Source organism: Puma concolor, chromosome C2 (assembly GCF_028749965.1).
Source record: "Puma concolor isolate L17-30 chromosome C2, mPumCon1.1.hap2, whole genome shotgun sequence".
In the NCBI taxonomy this organism is placed as follows: Eukaryota; Metazoa; Chordata; class Mammalia; order Carnivora; family Felidae; genus Puma; species Puma concolor.
Genome location: NC_141675.1, coordinates 132,664,924 through 132,685,336, shown reverse-complemented (window position 1 = coordinate 132,685,336; position 20,413 = coordinate 132,664,924). Strand labels below are relative to the sequence as shown.

The 20,413-nt window shown below is 35.2% G+C and overlaps 1 protein-coding gene across 4 annotated transcripts in view; it reads right to left on the bottom strand.

Moving 5' to 3' along the window:
• The window catches only part of USP25 (ubiquitin specific peptidase 25), a 161,128-nt gene that overhangs the window by 30,144 nt on the left and 110,571 nt on the right, over nucleotides 1-20,413 (bottom strand). For 2 of the 4 annotated variants that reach the window (XM_086675759.1, XM_086675761.1), the window contains 3 exons: nucleotides 12,485-12,624; nucleotides 6,395-6,508; nucleotides 4,328-4,423 (listed from right to left, as the gene is read on the bottom strand). In XM_086675759.1, the coding sequence (XP_086531885.1) occupies nucleotides 4,328-4,423; nucleotides 6,395-6,508; nucleotides 12,485-12,624 (350 nt within the window). The remainder of the gene's footprint in view (nucleotides 1-4,327; nucleotides 4,424-6,394; nucleotides 6,509-12,484; nucleotides 12,625-20,413) is intronic. The other 2 variants (XM_086675762.1, XM_086675763.1) reach the window with 1 other exon arrangement.

Sequence of the window (20,413 nt, the reverse complement as noted above, 5' to 3'; positions counted from 1 at the left end):
TGGCCAAAAAGCTTAATATAAAATAAACCCAATAAATATTTTTTTTGGTAATGTTACAGAATATATATATATAGATATAGAGACATATACACCTTTTTCCTCATCGATAATAAACTAAGCATTAAAAAAATAAGATTTAAAAATATACTACATCTAATTTAGGGAAAAAGACAGAAGCAGTGATCATATGTTAGTGCTGTGCTACATACACATTTTGTGAATTAATACTGAATGTTGATAATGATTAGAATCAACTGCCAAGAAAACAGAGCATTTTAACAGGCCAATCACTGTGGAAGGAACCAAAAAAATTATCAAAAAATCTACTACCAAAAAAAGGGGCTAGGCTCCTATGTTTTTCAAGTTCTAACTTACTCTTATGGAACAGACAATTACTATGTAAACTACACCAGAGTACAAAAAAAAAATAGAAATTAAAACTAACATAAGCATAAAATCAAACGTGATGAAGCTAGCACAAAAAAGAAAAATATAATAAAAAATTTTAATAGAGAATGTAGAAAACCCAAATAAAATGTTACAGAGTTAGGGGCGCCTGGGTGGCGCAGTCGGTTAAGCGTCCGACTTCAGCCAGGTCACGATCTTGCGGTCCGTGAGTTCGAGCCCCGCGTCAGGCTCTGGGCTGATGGCTCGGAGCCTGGAGCCTGTTTCCGATGCTGTGTCTCCCTCTCTCTCTGCCCCTCCCCCGTTCATGCTCTGTTTCTCTCTGTCCCAAAAATAAATAAAAAACGTTGAAAAAAAAAAAAAAATGTTACAGAGTTAACTGTAAATAGTGTGTACATCTGAATTCATAAAATAAAAATTTATTAAGAAAAATGCTTTAAGAAACTATTGCAGAAAACTTATACTTTGGGTGAAAGAAGGCTTTTTATATAGCAACGAAACTCCAGAATCCAGAAAGAAGCAGAAAGATTTGAAAGCACAGTGTTTTTAAAACTTCTTTATGAAAAATGGTACCATAAACTAAAGGTACCATAAACTAGCTTACACAGAAATGGAAGGCTGGGAAACAACATGACTTATGTCCATAAAAAGGGTAATATATAATAAGTGAAAGTATATATATATACATATATATATATATATATATATATATATATATATATATATATGTATATATAATGGCATATCAAATGTAGATAGTAAAGATAATATGGTAGATATATTGTCTTCACTTTAATACTCACTATAAAAAAAGAATGACCACAATATATTTGAGTTCTATGAATTACAAAATAATGTTCATAGTAAAATTTAAAAATGAAAAGAAATTTCCCTCTATATGCAAGTTTGTATAAACAAAAGGGAACAAATCAGAAAGGTTACACAGTGATAACAGTGGCTACACAGGGCAGTGGCAGAGACTGCCATTATTAGTTTTATTTTAGACACGTTTATATTACTGAATAGACTGCATTGTGTACATATTACTTTTGTTATTTACGTGACAAATTTTCTAAAATTATATACTACCAGCTAGAATTTTCAAAAACCTAATCATTTTACCTATACCAAAAATACACATTATTTATCAACTGATTAATGTTTACATAAGATCACACACACACACACATATATATCCCTTAATTACAGATAGATGAAAATAAATACACTTGGATATAAACTTGAGAGATTTACTGCTGCCTCAAAAATCAGAAGGGAAAACCGAAAAAGAGAAATATATGAAATATAGAAAATACATAAATGACAAGATGTAAAGGGCATCCCCAGGGTAATGGTGAATACAGATCCCAAGATATCAGTTATATACTGGGGGAAAAGGAAAATCAATGCAGTCACTAAAGCAGTTTACAAAGCTCTGGAATAGACTTCTAAAACCGACTTCTTCTATTAAGTCTATTATTCTGTAAGTCTATTCCAGAAGAAGTCTATTCCAGAATAAACTGAAGCTCCTGAGAAGTTAAAACTGACAACAGAATACAAGGAGATTTAAACAACTGGTGGAGAGTTTAAAGTACATCAGTAACACATATGGAAAACTAAGCAAAACAAAAACTAAAACAACTCCAAAGAAAATGAAAGCTGAAGGGAAACAAAAAAAGTAAAAGTAATAATGTTTATGGCTTAGTTCAATCCTGAGTATCATACACAGAAATAATAATAGAAACTGAGCGTTCTGATTTAGTCAAAATGACGAAATTTTACACGCACACGCGCGCGTGTCTGTATGTGTGAGGAGAGCGCACTGTTCATATCCTATAAATAAGAAATTCAACAGGAAACGTGTAAACTAAGAATCACAGAAATACAAGCATGTATGTTTTCTTAAAGACATGGAATTCATGCCAAAAGTAGTAGATAAAATAACTGGAAGCTGTTACCATGGTGGGAGTAACGGTGCAGTGTGACTGTTGTTTGTAGTGTATATAATTAGCTGGCTCTTTAAAATATGTGCAGGTATTAAACTAAAAGCAGTGAGATTTACAACTCAACATAAAGATACCTACCCAACTTGACCAAAAAATGACAATGTTACTGTAAATGACAGATGATTTTCCCATGAGAAATAGATAAAAACTTTAGAAGACATACATTCAGCACATTTTAAGCAAAGAAAATACGACTACCTGAAAATAAAGGTGAATTTTTAAACACAAAGTTTTGATTTTTTTTTTTTTTTCAATAGCAGCAGTTTTCAACCTTTCTTATAGATCTTAATAGAGTGATCAACTCACCCTGGGACCAGTCTGTGGTTTAGCATTTAAAATCCTATATTCCAGAAAACTCCTTAGCCCTGGGTACACCAAGATGGCTGGTCACTCTAATCCTAACAAGCTCAAAAGTGTTTATTGATATAAAGCTACTATGCACAAGGCCTTTTTTTTTGTACAATAGAATGAAAGAAATAGTGAAAATAAGCAACTTTTTGGAGACTGAGGTGGATGAGGGAAGAGTATAGAAAATTAAGGGAAAATTTTAGATTTTTAAGGTCAAATAAGGGAGCATACAGCTTCTTGTAGCAAACTGCTGTTACTTTTAGAAAAAAACACAAAAAAGGGCAAAAAGTGAAAAAAACTTGAAATTTTTGGTAAATCAAAATAAAATGACAAAACATACAGTGTTTTCATCTTTCAAAAAAATAAAACCAGTAATACTGTAATCAAAACACCATAAAGATCTGATATTAGAGGGAAAAAAAGATGTGGTCACGGAATAATGCAACTGCTTGATGGACTCAATGTCTTGAAATGACAAGGACATCAAAAATTAAAGCTGAAGAAAACGTGAGTAAGAAACAAAAATAAATGAACAAATAATTTTTAAAACAACCAAATGAAGAAAGCAGTTTAATATCAAATGATAGTGAAATTTAGAAAAAAAATATTAGAATACTGACTAATAGGATTATGATAGGGAGAACAGGATAAAATAGGCAGAGGGGGATGGTTAGAACCTGGGGAAAACACCTATTTTGGAACAACGCTGGGAGCTTCTGACCACAGCGAACCCTCTCGGGCTTATGTAAGGTTCCTCTTAAGAATGTAACAGATACCACCTACTCCCCCTCAGGTTTCCCTCAGGAATTTGACACTCAAAATACCGAACTAAAAAAAGTAAACCATTCAACTTATGTTCTACGAGAGACAGTAGGCCCACAGTCTGACGCCTCACACAATGGAGTCGAGCCAATAAGGAATGGACAACCCAGCACCTAGAGTTATCAAGCCAGTAAGGGTACGGCCTGAGAAGGAACAGAAGGACCAAAACCTTAAAAAACAAAGACCCTTGCCTACATACAGTCCTGGGTATTGACCTTCAAATGCCTCCTTCCTGTAAAGAGAGCTTTCCTACTATTGTTACTTCGTTACACTCTAATAAACTTTGCCTGCTGCTCATTTTATTTTTCATCTCTTCATTCTTTGAAGCCGGGAGACAACAAAACCCAGGTAATGAGGTAAATAACCCTGCTAAGAGTATTACAAATGAGAAGAAAATAAACAATACCGGAAGCAGTTACTCAGTTCCTATTTTTGCTTAATTCCTTTTATTCCCTTAGAATAAAAACACAGTTGAAATTTCTGCTAATAAACCAGAGGTGCATTATTAGGGTAACCCAAGTAAAATGCCTTTTTTGTTGTTGTTAAATTATCTGGGTTACCAAAAACAAACAAACAGAAAGAATCAGTCCTAGATTCATGTATAAAAGAAACCCTCAGATCATCAGGTAGCCATGGCTAAGGCAGGAAAAGAGAAACTATATAGGAAATCAAATTTAATTCAAGAAAATAAAATAGTTTAAGAATTAAAAAAAATAAAAAAAATTAATTGAAAATGTTAATTGTACCTTAAAGAACCCTGCTTCAGGGCCACACCTGTCATATACATTCCTGGATTTACCTATCGCCATGATAATACCTTGCATGTTCGGTGTCATCATGATCTGTCACAAGGAATTTAAAGTAAGAGTTTTTGAATGGTTAACATAAAAGTAAAAAATAAAAACAAATTTCTTTACATGCAAGTTAAAAGTCCTTTGTTTTTTTACTATTTATAAATCAACCACTGCATATTTTATAGCAAATATGATCCAGTATGCACGTTAAGTATCTTTCAAAAGCATCCATACAGGGCCACAGCTAGCTCCATAGGGTGCCTTTGTGCAAACTGCACAGAGGCACCCTCTCTGAACTGAAGAATTTTAAAAAGGCACCTCCTCTTGACAAATTTAAAAAACGTGCTGCTCTCTGAGAACCACTTAGAACAAGCAACAGTTTTTATTTTAAAAAGTGCCTCTTCTTTAAGGTTTGAGCAGTTCAGCATGAGCTCAATTTCACTTCCACTTCTGCCTGTGGGCTGGGCACCCCTGCATAATTCTACAACCTAAATGTCTATAAGCTGCAGCCCTGTATCCACATGACTTTAAGTTCTGAGGTACATGCACTGTTAAACTGTCACTCCAATCAATTACAAAAACAAAACACAATGCATCTCTGCCAACAGCATAAGCATTTGCACAAAATATAGTGTTAAATGATTAATCACAATTCTACTTTTTTAAAATACCAGAAGGCTCACCCTAAAATAAGCACTCAGGTGCTTGATCAATAAATTAACATTTGTATTAAAAACATGCCAGTTTCCATAACTTTCAAGCACCAACATGGTAATAAAATGGTTAACTGGAACAGTGTACTGCTATTAACTGGTAAATACTTAAGTGTTTCTTTGTTTTTATAATTTTTTATCATTCTTAGCTGTTTACATTTTAAAATACCTGCAAAATGAAACAACTCAAGGAACTAGGAAGCTATTGTATTAGCGCAATCAAGAGATTACATCCTTAACCTTTGATTCATATAATGGTTTGATTATACACTCAGAGTCACAATATATCTAACATCTGCTTCAGAAAATCCTTCTGACCAGTTCCTATCTCACAAACCAGCTTCTCATTTTCCTCATGGCCCATGGTGTCTTACACTAGCACAGAAATATTAATGTCTTTGTGACACCTCTGATTTTGGTGATTAATTCCTATTTAACAGCTTAATTGTAACTTTGGAGTAAGCTGAAAAAGTTACTTGGAAAAAACTATTTAATATATATTAAATTCTCATCCATGCCAGTAAAAACTAATAAATGATAGAATTCAAGGTCTTCCCTGTGTTACTATTCAGAAACAGCTTCACTGGCCCTTCTCTCAAATATAAAAAAAAAGATCGAATGTAAGAGGTTTAAGAAAAAAGTGAAAAGCTGGGGGGATCTGATAGGATAAGGACAATAGCACATTTTCATCTGGAGTCTCAAGAACCATATTATAGAAAGCAAAACTGCCTCTTTATAATTTGGGAAACTAAGTAGATGAGAAAGAACTAAGAGTGAAGAGATAAAATGGAGTTGCCACAGTGTATAAAGCACTGGTAGGCATTGAGAAATGATGAATCACTCACTTCACATTCATATGGAGGTTGCAGAAACAAAAAGATCCACTATCTATTTTCAATCATGCTGTAGGATCTTTTGGCAGGAAATGGTGGTTAAGTATTATAATACATAATTCAAGTGAAATAGGAAAAACTTATTTTTTAAATATTCAAATTTTTGCTACTCAATGAAACAAACCTTATTGATAGCCATCAATCTGAGAATAAACTGATCATATGTCTACATAAAGAATTAACTCTGGAAACATAAAATTATCCTTTTGACAAATTCCGTAAGCTTTCTACTTAAACTTTCATTTGAAATTCAAAGTTGTTAGCAGTTGGTAAGGTAATTTCAGATCACGGGTGGGTAAGCTGTATGTTATGCAGCAATAGACATAAAGGTGAAGGTGCATGCATGCCCCAAGTATGTGTATTAAATAGCCAAACATAAGTAAGAACAGTGCAGACATCTATAACAAAGGTACCTCGTCATCATAACCCCCCTCCTTTGACTCAATCATGAATTTCCCTACATGAGGAATCGCCACCTCTACAATTTGCTGGTTAGAAGGTGGTTGGCTTGTGGTATTTTCAGGTTTCTGCAGAAAAAAATTATTAGTATGAACATTAGAAAAGAGAACAATGGAAGTAACAAGTGTTAAAGGGCAGAGATTCACGAATCTTTTAAAAACACCTGCATTTGCTTAGTATGAAATGACCACCTAACACTAACATTAAAAGTGAATGCATTAATCAAGTAATAATACAAGATCTATAGCTTTCCTTTTACATCTCAACCACTAAATTTTCTTTTTTTTTCCCAAAGCATTTCTACAAGGATACCAAATCCTTAAAAATAATAAATACTAGAGGGGCGTCTGGGTGGCGCAGTTGGTTAAGCGTCCGACTTCAGCCAGGTCACGATCTCGCGGTCCGTGAGTTCGAGCCCCGCGTTGGGCTCTGGGCTGATGGCTCAGAGCCTGGAGCCTGTTTCCGATTCTGTGTCTCCCTCTCTCTCTGCCCCTCCCCCGTCATGCTCTGTCTCTCTCTGTCCCAAACATAAATAAACGTTGAAAAAAAAAATTTTTTTTAAAATAATAAATACTAGAGTTGTAGTTCCCACTGTTATCTATAAGTTATAGCTGAAGCTTTTGTTTTTTTAAATTCTAATAATTCCATAAATCCTTTACTGATAACTTCATCAAAATAAGACATGACTTCCTCTGAACCCAGAGAATTTATAGGCTTTCTTTCTTACGGCTCTACCTTTCTAATAAGTAATTGTATATCCAATTAATATCCATACTCTACTGGGATTAACTCACTCTGTAAAGTCTATGAGAGTCTTGTACGATGTATTTATATAGAAGAGTCTAATGAATTCCTCCTTCTGAAAAAGCTGCTGACATCACTCCTTAACAACTCAATCAAATTTCTTTCTTTTTTTATTATTTTACTTGGTAACAAATTCTATGAATTTCCCTAATCCACACTAATGGAGTAGAAGGCAGAGTGAAATCCAGAAAAGTCTACTCAAAGATCCTAATATGTTCATTCAAAATACTATGTGGGGGCACCTGGGAGGCTCAGTGGGTTAGGTGTCCAACTCTCGATTTCAGCTCAGGTCATGATCTTGGAGGGAGGTCAGGTTTCCAGCTGAGTGTGGAGACTGCTCAAAATTCTCTCTCTTCCTCTCCCTCTGCCTCTCCTCCTCTCAAACAAAACAAAAATCCCCCCCCACCCAAAAAAACCCAAAATACTGTCCAGATTTCAGAAGGAACTTTCTATTACTGAATAAATTTATAATTAGCATATTTTCACTATTTATCATAAAGAAATTTCACAAGTACTTAAGTGCTCGAAAGTAGCTTGCTTAAGTCATTTCAATTTGCAGCTTTAGTTTTCTGAAGCAAAGGTAAACTTTAGTTTTGACATAAAATAAACAGAAAATTTCAATGAGAGCAATTAAGGGCGTTGTATTTCCTTTTGAAGGGGTTTTATTTCAATTTGGAATGTAAGTAAATTTTATTTTATTTTTATTTTTTTACACTTACTTACTTTTGAGAGACAGAAAGAGACAGAGTGCAAGCAGGGAAGGGGCAGAGAGAGATAATGTGACACAGAGTCCAAAGCAGGCTCCGGGCTCTCAGCTGTCAGCACACAGCCCGACGCGGGGCTCGAACTCACAAACTGTGAGATCATGACGTGAGCTGAAGTCGGACACTTAACCGACTGAACCACCCAGGTGCCCCTAAGTAAATTTTAGAGATGAGAACATTTACTGACATGACCTCCTCTGAACCCAGAGAATTTATAGGTTTTCTTTCTTACGGCTCTACCTTTCTAATAAGTAAGTGTATATCCAATTACTATCCATACTCTACTGGGTTTAACTCACTCTGTAAAGTCTATGAGAGACTTGTACGATATATTTATATAGAAGAGTCTAATGAATTCTAAGAGTCTAAGAGTCTAAGTACATATGCAAAAAGAGTTTAAACAATAAAACAAAAACTAATGGCCAAGACTGATATTGTTCCTTTTAAAAGAAATGCTATTTTTAAACATAACACATCTAGAAAAGGTTTCCTTATTTTGAGTCCTCAACTTTTCAAGAGGAAATAACTAACCTGCATAGTTGTGATCACGAGAGATAATATTCAGCTAATGCAATACCTGATACACATTAGTGGTTCTATAATGACAAGTATTACCAATATTATATTATATTAAAGTGCTTATATTTGAATAGAATAACCCAATATTACTATCATACATACCTAGAGAGATATGCTTATTAGCCCATGACATTTAATTAAGGATTTTTAATCCGTTTAGCATATGAAAGAAGAATAATTGTGCTAGGTCTCTCTTCCTAAGAGTGAAATTTAAGCAGGTAAATTAGGCGATCTGTCTAGACACTGGTATAAAATTTCTCACAATCAAACTAATCTAAAACAATACTATTTTAAGAAGAAAGAATATAAAGGTAAGGCAAGTAGCAACTGGGAATATTACTTAGAATACTACTCCTTATAAAAAAAATATTGCCTTTGAAAAAAAAAAAAAAAACAGTTGCACTTAGGAAAAGATGTTTTATAAACCTTTTCAGTTACCACACAAGAGTTTCAACAGCATCATACTGACAATATGGGTGCAAGTTGAAAAAGGGAAAAAACTTTGGGTGAATATAATAATTCTTTTGTATTATTCATCAAGTCTAGGTATCCTAAAGCACCATAAAATTTTTCCATATAAAGAATATGAGGGTTCATTAAAGTAAAGTACATGTGTATTTATCTTTTTCTACTATTGTCAGACCCTATAAAACACCTTAACAAAGGCTAAACTTGAAAGGAGTTAATAAGTTCTTCAGTTAATAGAAGTTCCAAAAATAATTAAAATACAAAGACTTTTATTAATTGCCTGAAATCCATTAAGTGGATTTTTTAAAAAAGTGGTTTCTCATGAAAGGGCTTTTAGGAAGCTATATAACTACAATTTCCTTGATCCCCTTAATATGCTCCTATCTTTTAACCTAGTAATTCAACAATGGGGAATGTATTCTAAAGAAATAAACTGAAATACAGAATAAGTTTCATTTGTAACAGCCTATTTGTAATAATGCAAAAGTAGAAACAAATATACAATGGGGGAATGGGTGTGTAAATAAGAATTTAATCACTCAATGGAATAACACCTAACCATTAAATGTTTTTTACTAAATTTTTAACATGGGGAAATGGTTATGTTACAGTGTTAAATATTAAAAGAAGACAAGGCAAGATACATACAAAATTTTACATGCAGTAGTACCTCAGAAAAAAAAAAAAAATCCCAAACCTGTACATAAAAATAAGAACGAAAAAGAGCATACCAAAATATTAACAGTGATTATAGCTTTAAAAAGTGGGACTACAAAGACTGCTTTCTTAAAGTATACTTTTCTGTATTTTTCAAATTTCCTAAAATATTCCACTTAAAATTAAAGGCATTCTTATAAAAAGTAAACAGTGTGAACACTTAGGAAACATCTCTCTATGGTTTCTAGGACTATGCTTTCCAGAGAATTCTTCAACTAAGATTGGAACTTAATATACTGTATATTTGTGAAATGGTTAGTATTTAAGCAACAAAAAGAAATTAACAGCTGCTTAGTACTTACACTACATGCTAGGCACCCTCAAAAAATAATCCTAACTAATCCCACAATCATGTCCATTTTATGTAAAAGCAAACAGGTTTAGAAAAATTAAGCACCTTATTTAAGTTTGCCTAGTTAGTGAGAATGAAAACCAATATTAAAAAACCCAGGACTATCTAATCCTAAAGTCTAAACACTCTTTTCATCTATACAATTTAGTTTCTAACACATGTATACCTTTAAATGAGAAAAACCAGGAGGTGGTTACTATGATCCTAAGCAACTAATCATGAGACCAAGAACAAAATCCTTCAGATAGCCATGATTAACATATTCCTAGACATGTTGCAGGATTTATACAAACAAATGGGGCCAACTGTTGGTACTACTCCAGAAGATAAGCCAAATGTTAAAATATTTACGCTAGCTCTCTATCATACTCTCTCAGTGCTATCCTCCTCTCTCAAGTAGAACGAAGCAGTAGGTTGTAGGCTTGTAAGATGATATCTGTATTAGTAACTTAATTTAATAAAGTAACAAAATTTAAGTGCTGGTTTCTGCAAATTTATGTTACACATGATTAGCCAAACTAAAAAAAATCACGTTTCCCTATTAAGCTAAATACTACTTTTGGCTTTTTGATTACAGTTAAAAGGAGGATACTTATTAACTATAATGTAGGCTTTAACAAATAAAATTCCTAATTAGCAAAGGGCCAAGCAAATTACATTTTTATATCAGGCACAAATATTTCTCCCTTGTATCTACTTCTCTGCCCTTTTCACCTCCCTACGTTTTCCTCTTCTACCAGGACCCAAGAAGTGAGACATCCCAGATCCATTACAAGAAGCATTTTCCAGGAGTTCTATAGAGTTAGCAGGGGTTCATCAAAGCTCATTTAGAATCTCCAGGGCATTTGCAAAATTTAGAATAATAATATTAAGAAAAAATCTATGTTAATACATTTTATAGCAAAATAATATATAGTAAAAAATTTTCAAACAGGGAATGAAATAAAAAAGTAATTTGATTATTTCATTTATCGAAACATAATTAACATACCTTACTAATTGAACATTTTGGTTAATCAAGGTCCTATCATATTAAAGACCTCATTGTAATTAGCAGGTTATTGCTGAGATTAAATTCACTAAATAGAAAATTGTGTGTTGAAAAATTATATGCCCTGTTCCCGTTACTTCTCTTGGAGGCTAATCTACAAATACTAAAATTAGCTATCATGAAACCTGCATTACAGCTGCTTCGCTCACTTATTAAAAAAATAAGTAACGGGGCGCCTGGGTGGCGCAGTCGGTTAAGCGTCCGACTTCAGCCAGGTCACGATCTCGCGGTCCGTGAGTTCGAGCCCCGCGTCAGGCTCTGGGCTGATGGCTCAGAGCCTGGAGCCTGTTTCCGATTCTGTGTCTCCCTCTCTCTCTGCCCCTCCCCCGTTCATGCTCTGTCTCTCTCTGTCCCAAAAATAAATAAACGTTGAAAAAAAAAAAAATAAGTAACTACAACAACCGAACGTTTTTGTAGTAGAAAATTCTTGAAATAACATCTCTCAGAATGTCATATTTACTGAAAACACAGTATAATACCAGTGTACTCAATTTATTGCTATAAGAAGACATACTTGAGAGCCACAATACAGGAGAGTTATAATGACAATTTTGTATAGGACACTACTGAAATATGCATAAGCCACACTGCAATATCACATTTATCCTGCTAATAATACTCTAACCTAGAATATCTAGTACTTTACTATTAAACATATTCCGTGAAACAATGAAAATTATTACCTTACATTCCCAACTATTTCAATGTATGAAGACCAAAGATGGAGGGAGGGGTGAGGGAAAAAAAGAAATAATGCTAAATTTTATACTTTTCAAGTTCCAAATCAAATGATCAACAGTCTATAATTATGATTTTTTGTAATTCTCTAAAAGGAAGACAGAAATTTAGTTAAAAAAAAAAAAGCTATTTAGAAAATTACAGCTTTAGGGGGGCTTGGTGGCTCAGTCAGTTAAGCATCCAACTCTTGGATTACAGATCAGGTCATGATCTCACAGTTCTTGAGGCTCTGGAGAGCCACGTTGGGCTCTGTGCTGACAGTGTGGGGCTGTGGGGCCTGCTTGGGATTCTCTCTCTCTTTTTCTCTCTCTCTCTCTCTCTGCACCTCCCCGCTTTCTCTCTCCCTCAAAATAAACAAATAAGCTTAAAAAAATCTTTAATAAAAAAAAATTACAGGTGAGGAAAATACAGCCTAGGGGGTTAGGTACCACCCACAGCCCCTGATCCCTTTAAGGGCAGAGTTGCCCTCTGGCCTCCTTTCTCCTGACTCCCATGCAGGAAGCTCTCCATTACACTGCAGGAAATGTCATGAAGATGGCCATGTTCAGAGAGCTAAAAGAAAAGTTCTTACCGACTGCAAAACTGTTTCAGGACTTTTATCTTCATGCTCATGTGATGCCTTGGTAATTATTCGAATAGTTTCTTCTTTCAAGTGCTTTGAGAAATCACTTCTTGATGGCTGCTCTAGATATTCTGCTTCTCCTGCTTGTGCTTCATAAGAAAAGAATCAGTTGTATATCTAATACAAGTCACAGAGAGCCTGTACTAAGATGAATCTGTTATTTATTTCTAATTCAAAGTTATACAGTAATTAATTTTTCTTTTATTTAATGTATCACTAAACATATAGCACCTACCCCAGAATTTATAACCCCTCCAAATTCAGGTTGAAGAGTAGTCAATGACTAGAGAAAATACTCATTGTATCATAGTCTATGGTTGGAAATTCATAGCAATCTCATTTTGGAAAATCAGTAACATTCTACCAAAAAGAAAAAAAAAGCGGGGGATGGAGGGGGGTGGGATTTAGTTTATATAACAATCCTGGTCTGAATTTCCATAGGAAACACAGCTGTTTCTCTGGCCACAGAATCCTTTTTCACACCTGACAAACCCCTAACCTTGAATGAACCCTACCTGCTATCTTTTCTGAACCTGTCCTGGTAACTGAGTGTTGTCATAGGAAAAACCATCACAACCTAGCAAACTGAAATTAATATAAAATCAAGACTTCAAGGGGTGCCTGGGTGGCTCAGTCAGTTAAGCGTCTGACTTTGTCTCAGGTCGTGATGTCGCAATTTGTGGGTTCGGGCCCCACGTTGGGCTCTGTGCTGACAGCTGTCTCCCTCTATCTCTGCCCTTCCCCAGCTCATGCTCTATCTCTCAAAAATGAATAAATATTAAAAAAAAAAAGACTTTAAATGTTATCCCTGTGAAGAACTCTCAAAGTTTTATCTATCATCTAGGTTCTGAGCCCCAAATCCACCAATGCAGCAATGTAGTCTGAATATCCACAAAGTGCTTCATGTAAGTGGGTCTCTGACTCTCTCTCCAACAGAACTTTGTGACTTTTGCTCTCTGTTCAAAACGGGAGTTTAATACACCAAAGAGGTTTTCCTTTCAACCTTCAGATCTTTCCACATTTTCTTCCCTCTGCCTGTACATTCACCCACTCTCCACTCTCACTCCTGCATCTAAGAACGTCTATGTGTCTTTTTGTTTAAATACCACTTCAAGTATTCCTGATTACACCACTTCTAGAGCTGGGTGTCTTAGCTTTGGCACCTATTACATTGTGGTTCACTGTGATTCTTTGGTGCGAAGGGTTGTCCTGTGCACTGTGGCATCTAGATGCATCTAGATGGCATGTAGATCTACTGTGCACCATGACATCTACCCACTAGATGCAAATGGCACGGTCCTTCCAGGTGTGACAACCAGAAATGTCTTCAGTTTGTCAAATGTTCCCTGGGGGGCAAAGTCACTCTCAAATGAGAACCACTGTTCTCAAGTAACTTACTCTTTCTTTCAGTAGCACTTTACCGCAACTATGACTTAATTACTACTGTTCTCATTTCAAGCCCATATACCCTGCTAGACCCTGAGAATCTCAAGAGGAGAGATACTATCTCATTTTTGTATTGCTATTTCTTCAAAACCTAGCATAAAAAGCATACAATACCTTAATGGAACAAATGAATTAATAAGTAATGGATACAAGGAGTATCCTTCTATACAAAGTTGCAAGGAGTATACAAGAAAGTACACTAAAATGTTCTACGATGTTACTCAGATCGGTTAAGTGAGCCCTTCCTCAACCAACTGGTGGGACACAATAGGGCTACTGTCATCCTTTCCAATATTTGATTAAAAAAAAAACTCTCAAAATGAAATATTATTCAAAAAGAAATACTATAATTTCAACATATATGCATGGTACTCCATCCATCCAATACATTTTAATTAAGCATTTAACTATGTGCCAGACACCAGGCTAGACAGTGAGACTCAAAGTGTGAACAAAGCAGCCAGTCCGTCCTCTCATGAAGTTTAGAGTCAGCTCTGGAGAAAGTCATTAATCAAAAGAATCACACATATGAACTGTGACAATATTACAATACATTCTAGGAATAAAATGGGGGAGTGATAACTTAGATTATGGAATATGAAATAAACTTTTCAGCTTAAGGATAATGGGTTGATCATCCCATTCCTTGATGGAAGGATGATCTGAAAGAAGGTCAGTGTGGCTGGGCTACAGTATAATAGGAGATATATGGCAGAGAGGACAAAGGCAAAAATCGTAAGGGCCTTCAAGTCTAATAAAAGTTTTAAGGATAAAAGTAAGTGAATAAATGTTTTAAATATAATGGCAATGCGGCAAGTTTAAAAAAAATAATCCTGGCTACAATGTGAAGACTGGATAAGAGAGGAAAGTAAAACTAGAAAGTAAAACTAGAAAGTAAAACTAGAAAGTAAAACCAGAAGTACTAGAAGGTACCAGAGCAATAAGAGCAAGAGATGACGGTGTTTCTGGACAACAGAGACAGAGAGAACTGGTAAACTGAAGATGTATTTTGGACATAAAGGTTGGAGGCGGAAGATGACTCTAAGTTCCTGGCAGAAGGAACCAGGCTGATATAGGTGAAATGACACTACAACAAGGAAAACTACAGGAAGGAATGCTTACAATGTGTGTGACAGAAGGGAAGTTTAAAGAAGTCAAATAAATATTTGACTATTTCTGCATCTCCTGACCTTGCACTGCAATGTTCTTTCAGTGCCCTGTATGATGGATAAGGTAAAGAAAATCTTAGGGTATACCTCCAGCTGAGAGGAGGATGCAGTGAGGGCCATGAAATCCACCTGCTCTGACACTGGTCTAAAGTGAAACATGGACAGTCTACACAAAATAAGTTGTTAAAAACAAAAGTACTTTTATGTGATCAACATAGTCAAATATATCTTAGGTCCCCAGGGTCAAGATTTCCTTCCATATAGGGATTTGAGTTCAAAAACCTTATGAATAATGATGAATGATCTTGCCTAAATATCACATAGTACTATTTCTTCTAGAATTTATCCTCGTCTACGTATCTTCCAGGGAACTTACATTTGAGTGGCACTGTAGTAACAGTAGATGAACCTATAAGGATTTGACATCCAGGAGTTTGGAAACAAAAACCCAAACTTCATCCAGTATGTTTGATCCTCTGCCATTTTACAGTACTGTGCTAGATATCAGCAATGAAAAAGAAAGTTGACCTAAAATTCACTCGCTTTAAGGAACTCTCAATAAAATCAGATTAATATATACCCCGTTACAATACAAAGTATTAAATGCAATAACAGAGTTATGCACGAGGTTCTATAGAAACACTGTGGGCCCAATACACACACTTGGGATGATGCTGCATGTTAAGAAAGATTTCCTAGAAGAAATGCCAAATGAGCTGAATCTTGAAGGATTTGTAGAGCAGATTATCCTAGGAGATGAGAAAGAAGATTCCAGGTTGAAGGACTAGCATATGCAAAGCCACTGTAAGAACAGATAAAAGATTAATAAAATCCTTGCTATTAATGAACCTTTACATTGGTAAACAAATCAAAATATAGGTACAACTTAAATGTGGTAGTGAGAGTAATTGGGATTAAGAGGAAGAAAGGTAATTATTGCTACAGGTATAACATTAGGGGGATTCATAGACTTTGGGATATGAGGAAAGCCTTGAAGAATGGGCAAAATTTCAAGAATACTGACTCTCAGACGATATTTTTTAAATGAAGGATACTTCATAAGAAATGCCATGATAAGAAAGTTCCCCTCAAGCAAAAGTAATGGGAAATAATCTGTTTATATGAAACAAAGTATTCACAGAGAAACAGATGTGGAAGAATTACAAGGGAGTCAAATACAGGGTCCTTATAAAAAAGCAGAAAGGTTTTGGCTTTGTTTTGTCAAACCAGAAGAATAGAAAACATGTTTCCTAGCATAACCAAAATGAGGAAAATTAGAAATTCTTTCACTACCCAGAGAAAGGGCTATTAATATTTTAGTTTATATATTTTCAGACTTTACTTACCCATATTTTATAAACAAAAGGAATTATTCTGAATATACTGCTTTTAGCGTAACGTAACAAACATTTTTTTGTGTCAATATAATGTTCAGTGGTTATATCGTATGGAGGGTTCATACCACTCATATTTCACCTACTGCACATACAGGCAATTTCCACTTCGTTGTTAAAAACAACAGGACAAAGAGTTTGGCTTTGTGTGTATGTAAATACATACAATGCTTTTTGTTCTTCCTGTAACTCTACAAAAGCGTCCTCACAGCTGGCCTGTATAAATGGTAGGAACTCAATTAATAGAGACCACGTTGTTTTCTTTATCTGTGTTCTGACACTTTATATACTAATTGGTCCCTCAGTTTAATATTATTGCTCAGACTTCAATTTGGAATACAACTGGTGATTACCAGTTCTCTATAGAGGTATATAATATCCCTGTACCCAAAGTATCTCTCAAATCGTGTATTTGTCTTGTGGGTACTTCACTGAGATTTTTAAATGGTTATCCTCCACATAACAGATTTTCTATTCGTGCTCTATGTTCAAAATGTAGGGGCTTCACTCACCTTTTCAGACATTAGAGAAGGCCCAACACTCTAAGAGTACTCTAAGCCTGTTCCTTTGGTCCACCTTCACAGTGAGTAAGGGATTGGGAAGGCTTGGGAGTATTCTGTTTATGTGTATTTCCTGGTTATCCTCTTCAAATTTTTAACAGGAGAGTTAACTTGATAACCAATTGGCTTTCTGTTACAGCATAAGGATCTGCTTTTTTTTTTTTTCAACATTTTTTATTTATTTTTGGGACAGAGAGAGACAGAGCATGAACGGGGGAGGGGCAGAGAGAGAGGGAGACACAGAATCGGAAACAGGCTCCAGGCTCCGAGCCATCAGCCCAGAGCCTGACGCGGGGCTCAAACTCACGGACCGCGAGATCATGACCTGGCTGATGTCGGACGCTTAACCGACTGCGCCACCCAGGTGCCCCAAGGATCTGCTCTTAAATCACTACTAAAAAAAAAAAAAGGAGCAACATCTCATATCTTTCAGAAATATTTAATAGGGGCTCCTGGTGGCTCTCTGTTGGTCAGGCATCCAACTCTTGATCTTGGCTCAGTTCATGATCTCATGGTTTGTGAAACTGAGCCTCACGTTGGGCTCTACCCTAAGAACATGGAGCCTGCTTGGAATTCTCCCTCTCCCTCTCCCTCTACCCCTCCCTGCTCACGTGCGCACACGTGCTCTCTCTCAAAATAAACTTAAAAAAGATTTTTAAAAAAAGAAATATTTAATACCTTGACTTACTGATGAGTGACTTACTTATTACATTCACACTTAGAAAAATATTTAAAGAAGATTATTTCAAAGATATGCAGACCATTTCTAGAAATGTATTTAAATCAATGATTCCCCCAAAGCAGGCTATAAAGAGCCATGGTAGGCTGGTTGCATAGAATCACCAGACAAACTTTTAAGACTTCAAATTCCTGGGAGCTACCACAAACAAAATCATGGGAAGGTGGGGGGGTAGAGGCTTAGAAACCAAAATTAAATCTAAAATTTACCTAGGACAGAGCTACATCTGTACCACACATTTTTAGCCTGCTTCTCTAATGTATAATTTCTTGGGCTTTACTTTAAAAATGCTAGTATTCCCATACAATGAGTATCACGTGTAGGAAACTCATTATTGGAATCTCCACAGGAAATGAATTCAATTCAGAAAACATTCAAGGGTCACCTACCATATGTCATTTATTACGCTAGATTCTGGAGCTATAAATAAGAAAATCACTCAGTCCCTGTTTTAAGGGAACTTGAGAATAATGAGGATATTGTTCATTCTACCAGGTCTTACTCTCAGAAACCAGCTGTACTTTCCTGAAATATCGGCTTGTTTCTACTTGTAGACTGTATCTGTAGAAAAGTCCCAGAGTGATTTCTACATGCTACCTCTAGGTAAATTTATGAAATGCTATGGAATGCAATTCATATATCAACCATTACCACCTTAATTTTTCTACCTTTAAAAAAAAATCTGGATATGCTATACAGGTTGTTAAAGAAGTCCTTACTAAGTCCTTAATAAGTACTTGAAGATAGGAGAAACACAAGTAAAAGTGCAAAGCTCTTTTCTCCTTCCAAATAATTTCTCTGTTTTATAAATACAGCCTGGAGCCATACTGTTTAACCAAGGGTACGGTCTCAGAAATATCTGAAGGTCTTTTTAAAAATATATATTCTCGACTCTTCCTTCAGAGATTCTGATCCCAGTTAAGTCTTAGGTGATCTTACTTAGGTGCAATGTGCTGTTTATACTCAAGAAAACTCCCCAGCTACTTCTGACATATATACTTATAGTCATGAACTACTGAATAGATCTCTAAATGTAAGTGTTCAGGCAAGTTTTTCTTTGCAGTAAGCAGGTTTAAGGAGGTAGCATGAAAAGGACAAAATAATTTTTGGTCCCATCATTTATTACTAGTTTCATCAGTAAAACAAGGAATAGTACTAGAGAAGAGAGGTCTATGGATTTCTTGGTCACTGTGTTAGCAGGACAAATACTCATTTCATTAATACTATATAAATTAATACTCTTCTTTGGAATATCACTTAGAAGAAATAGGATTTTAATAGCTTTTACAGTACAGCTTTATTGCGAAGATTTGCAAGGAGAAAAGAAAAATCACTATGAACAAGACTTCCTTGTATTACTTCCACTAGTCACTCATAATTTTAGTGTCCACCTGAGAGATTTAAATACAGGTTCTCTTTGATATGTTGAAAATATGCCAAATTGAGCAATTACTTTGGAAACTGTGAAGAGAAATAAGATGACATGGGCATTAAAGTAAAATTTCTCTACTAATGATAGGAGAGATAAGTGGTTCTAATAAACACGAATGAGCCCCCTTATTCAATTGTGATATGTTAAATTACCCTGCAAAAGAGGATAGACTTCTTAATAGGATATGTAAAATAATAGTAATAGAAACCAATAGAAACAATAATAGAAACAATAATCTCACTCCCCAAATTTACAGACTTAGCACATTCTATTCCTAACTCAAACTGTGTATTTTCAGCAATTCTCTATAGAGAACTCAATGTTTCCAATTGCAGCAGTACTGCCACAGCTTTCTAAAAACCCAATCCGGAAGATAATTACCATAATAGTTATATGTAAACTGACCATTTGTGTCTCTTTATATTTTAGTTATTCTGATCCCTCTCAGAAATACATCTGCATTCTCATATTTTTTTAATACTAAAAAGAGAGACAGGAAAATATATGCCCAATACCTACTAGTATTTTTTGAAATTATTAAACAGCATTTAAAGTATATGGTGGGGATATTCGCCAGGATAAAGGGTATGGGGCATGTAAATGTGGCCTTTTATACAGAGAGAATGTAAATGGTAGAGCAAAGTCAGACAGGAATATTAATGGAGAAAATGTATTAGTTTAAACAGAAATAAAATGTATTAAGTCTGTAAATTTAGTCTTGTGAGAGACAAGACAAAGAGGAGACTGTATAGCATTTAATATTTTGGTGCCACAAAATACAGGTGAGCCAAGAACAGAGTTAGAGCTTAACCAATGAATGCATTCACCTTAACATCTGAGTACTTAGGTACCACCATCACTTATGCCAATTAGGCAGCCACATTCTCCCACTAATAACAGCCACGTGGAAAAGGTGTGCAGAAAAGCTAATGGAGGTATAACAAAGTAGCTCCACTGGAGTCAGTTCCAGGGAGAAGTTTGGGAAGGATATGTATAGAAGACAAGGGGTGGTAAGGGATGAAATCACAAGGGGATGGAATTGGTTCTAAAATGAAAGGAACTATAATGTATACACTATGATTCGAGCACAGAAACCTCTTGATATCTACTGATTTCATTTCCTACTGAAGTAGACAAA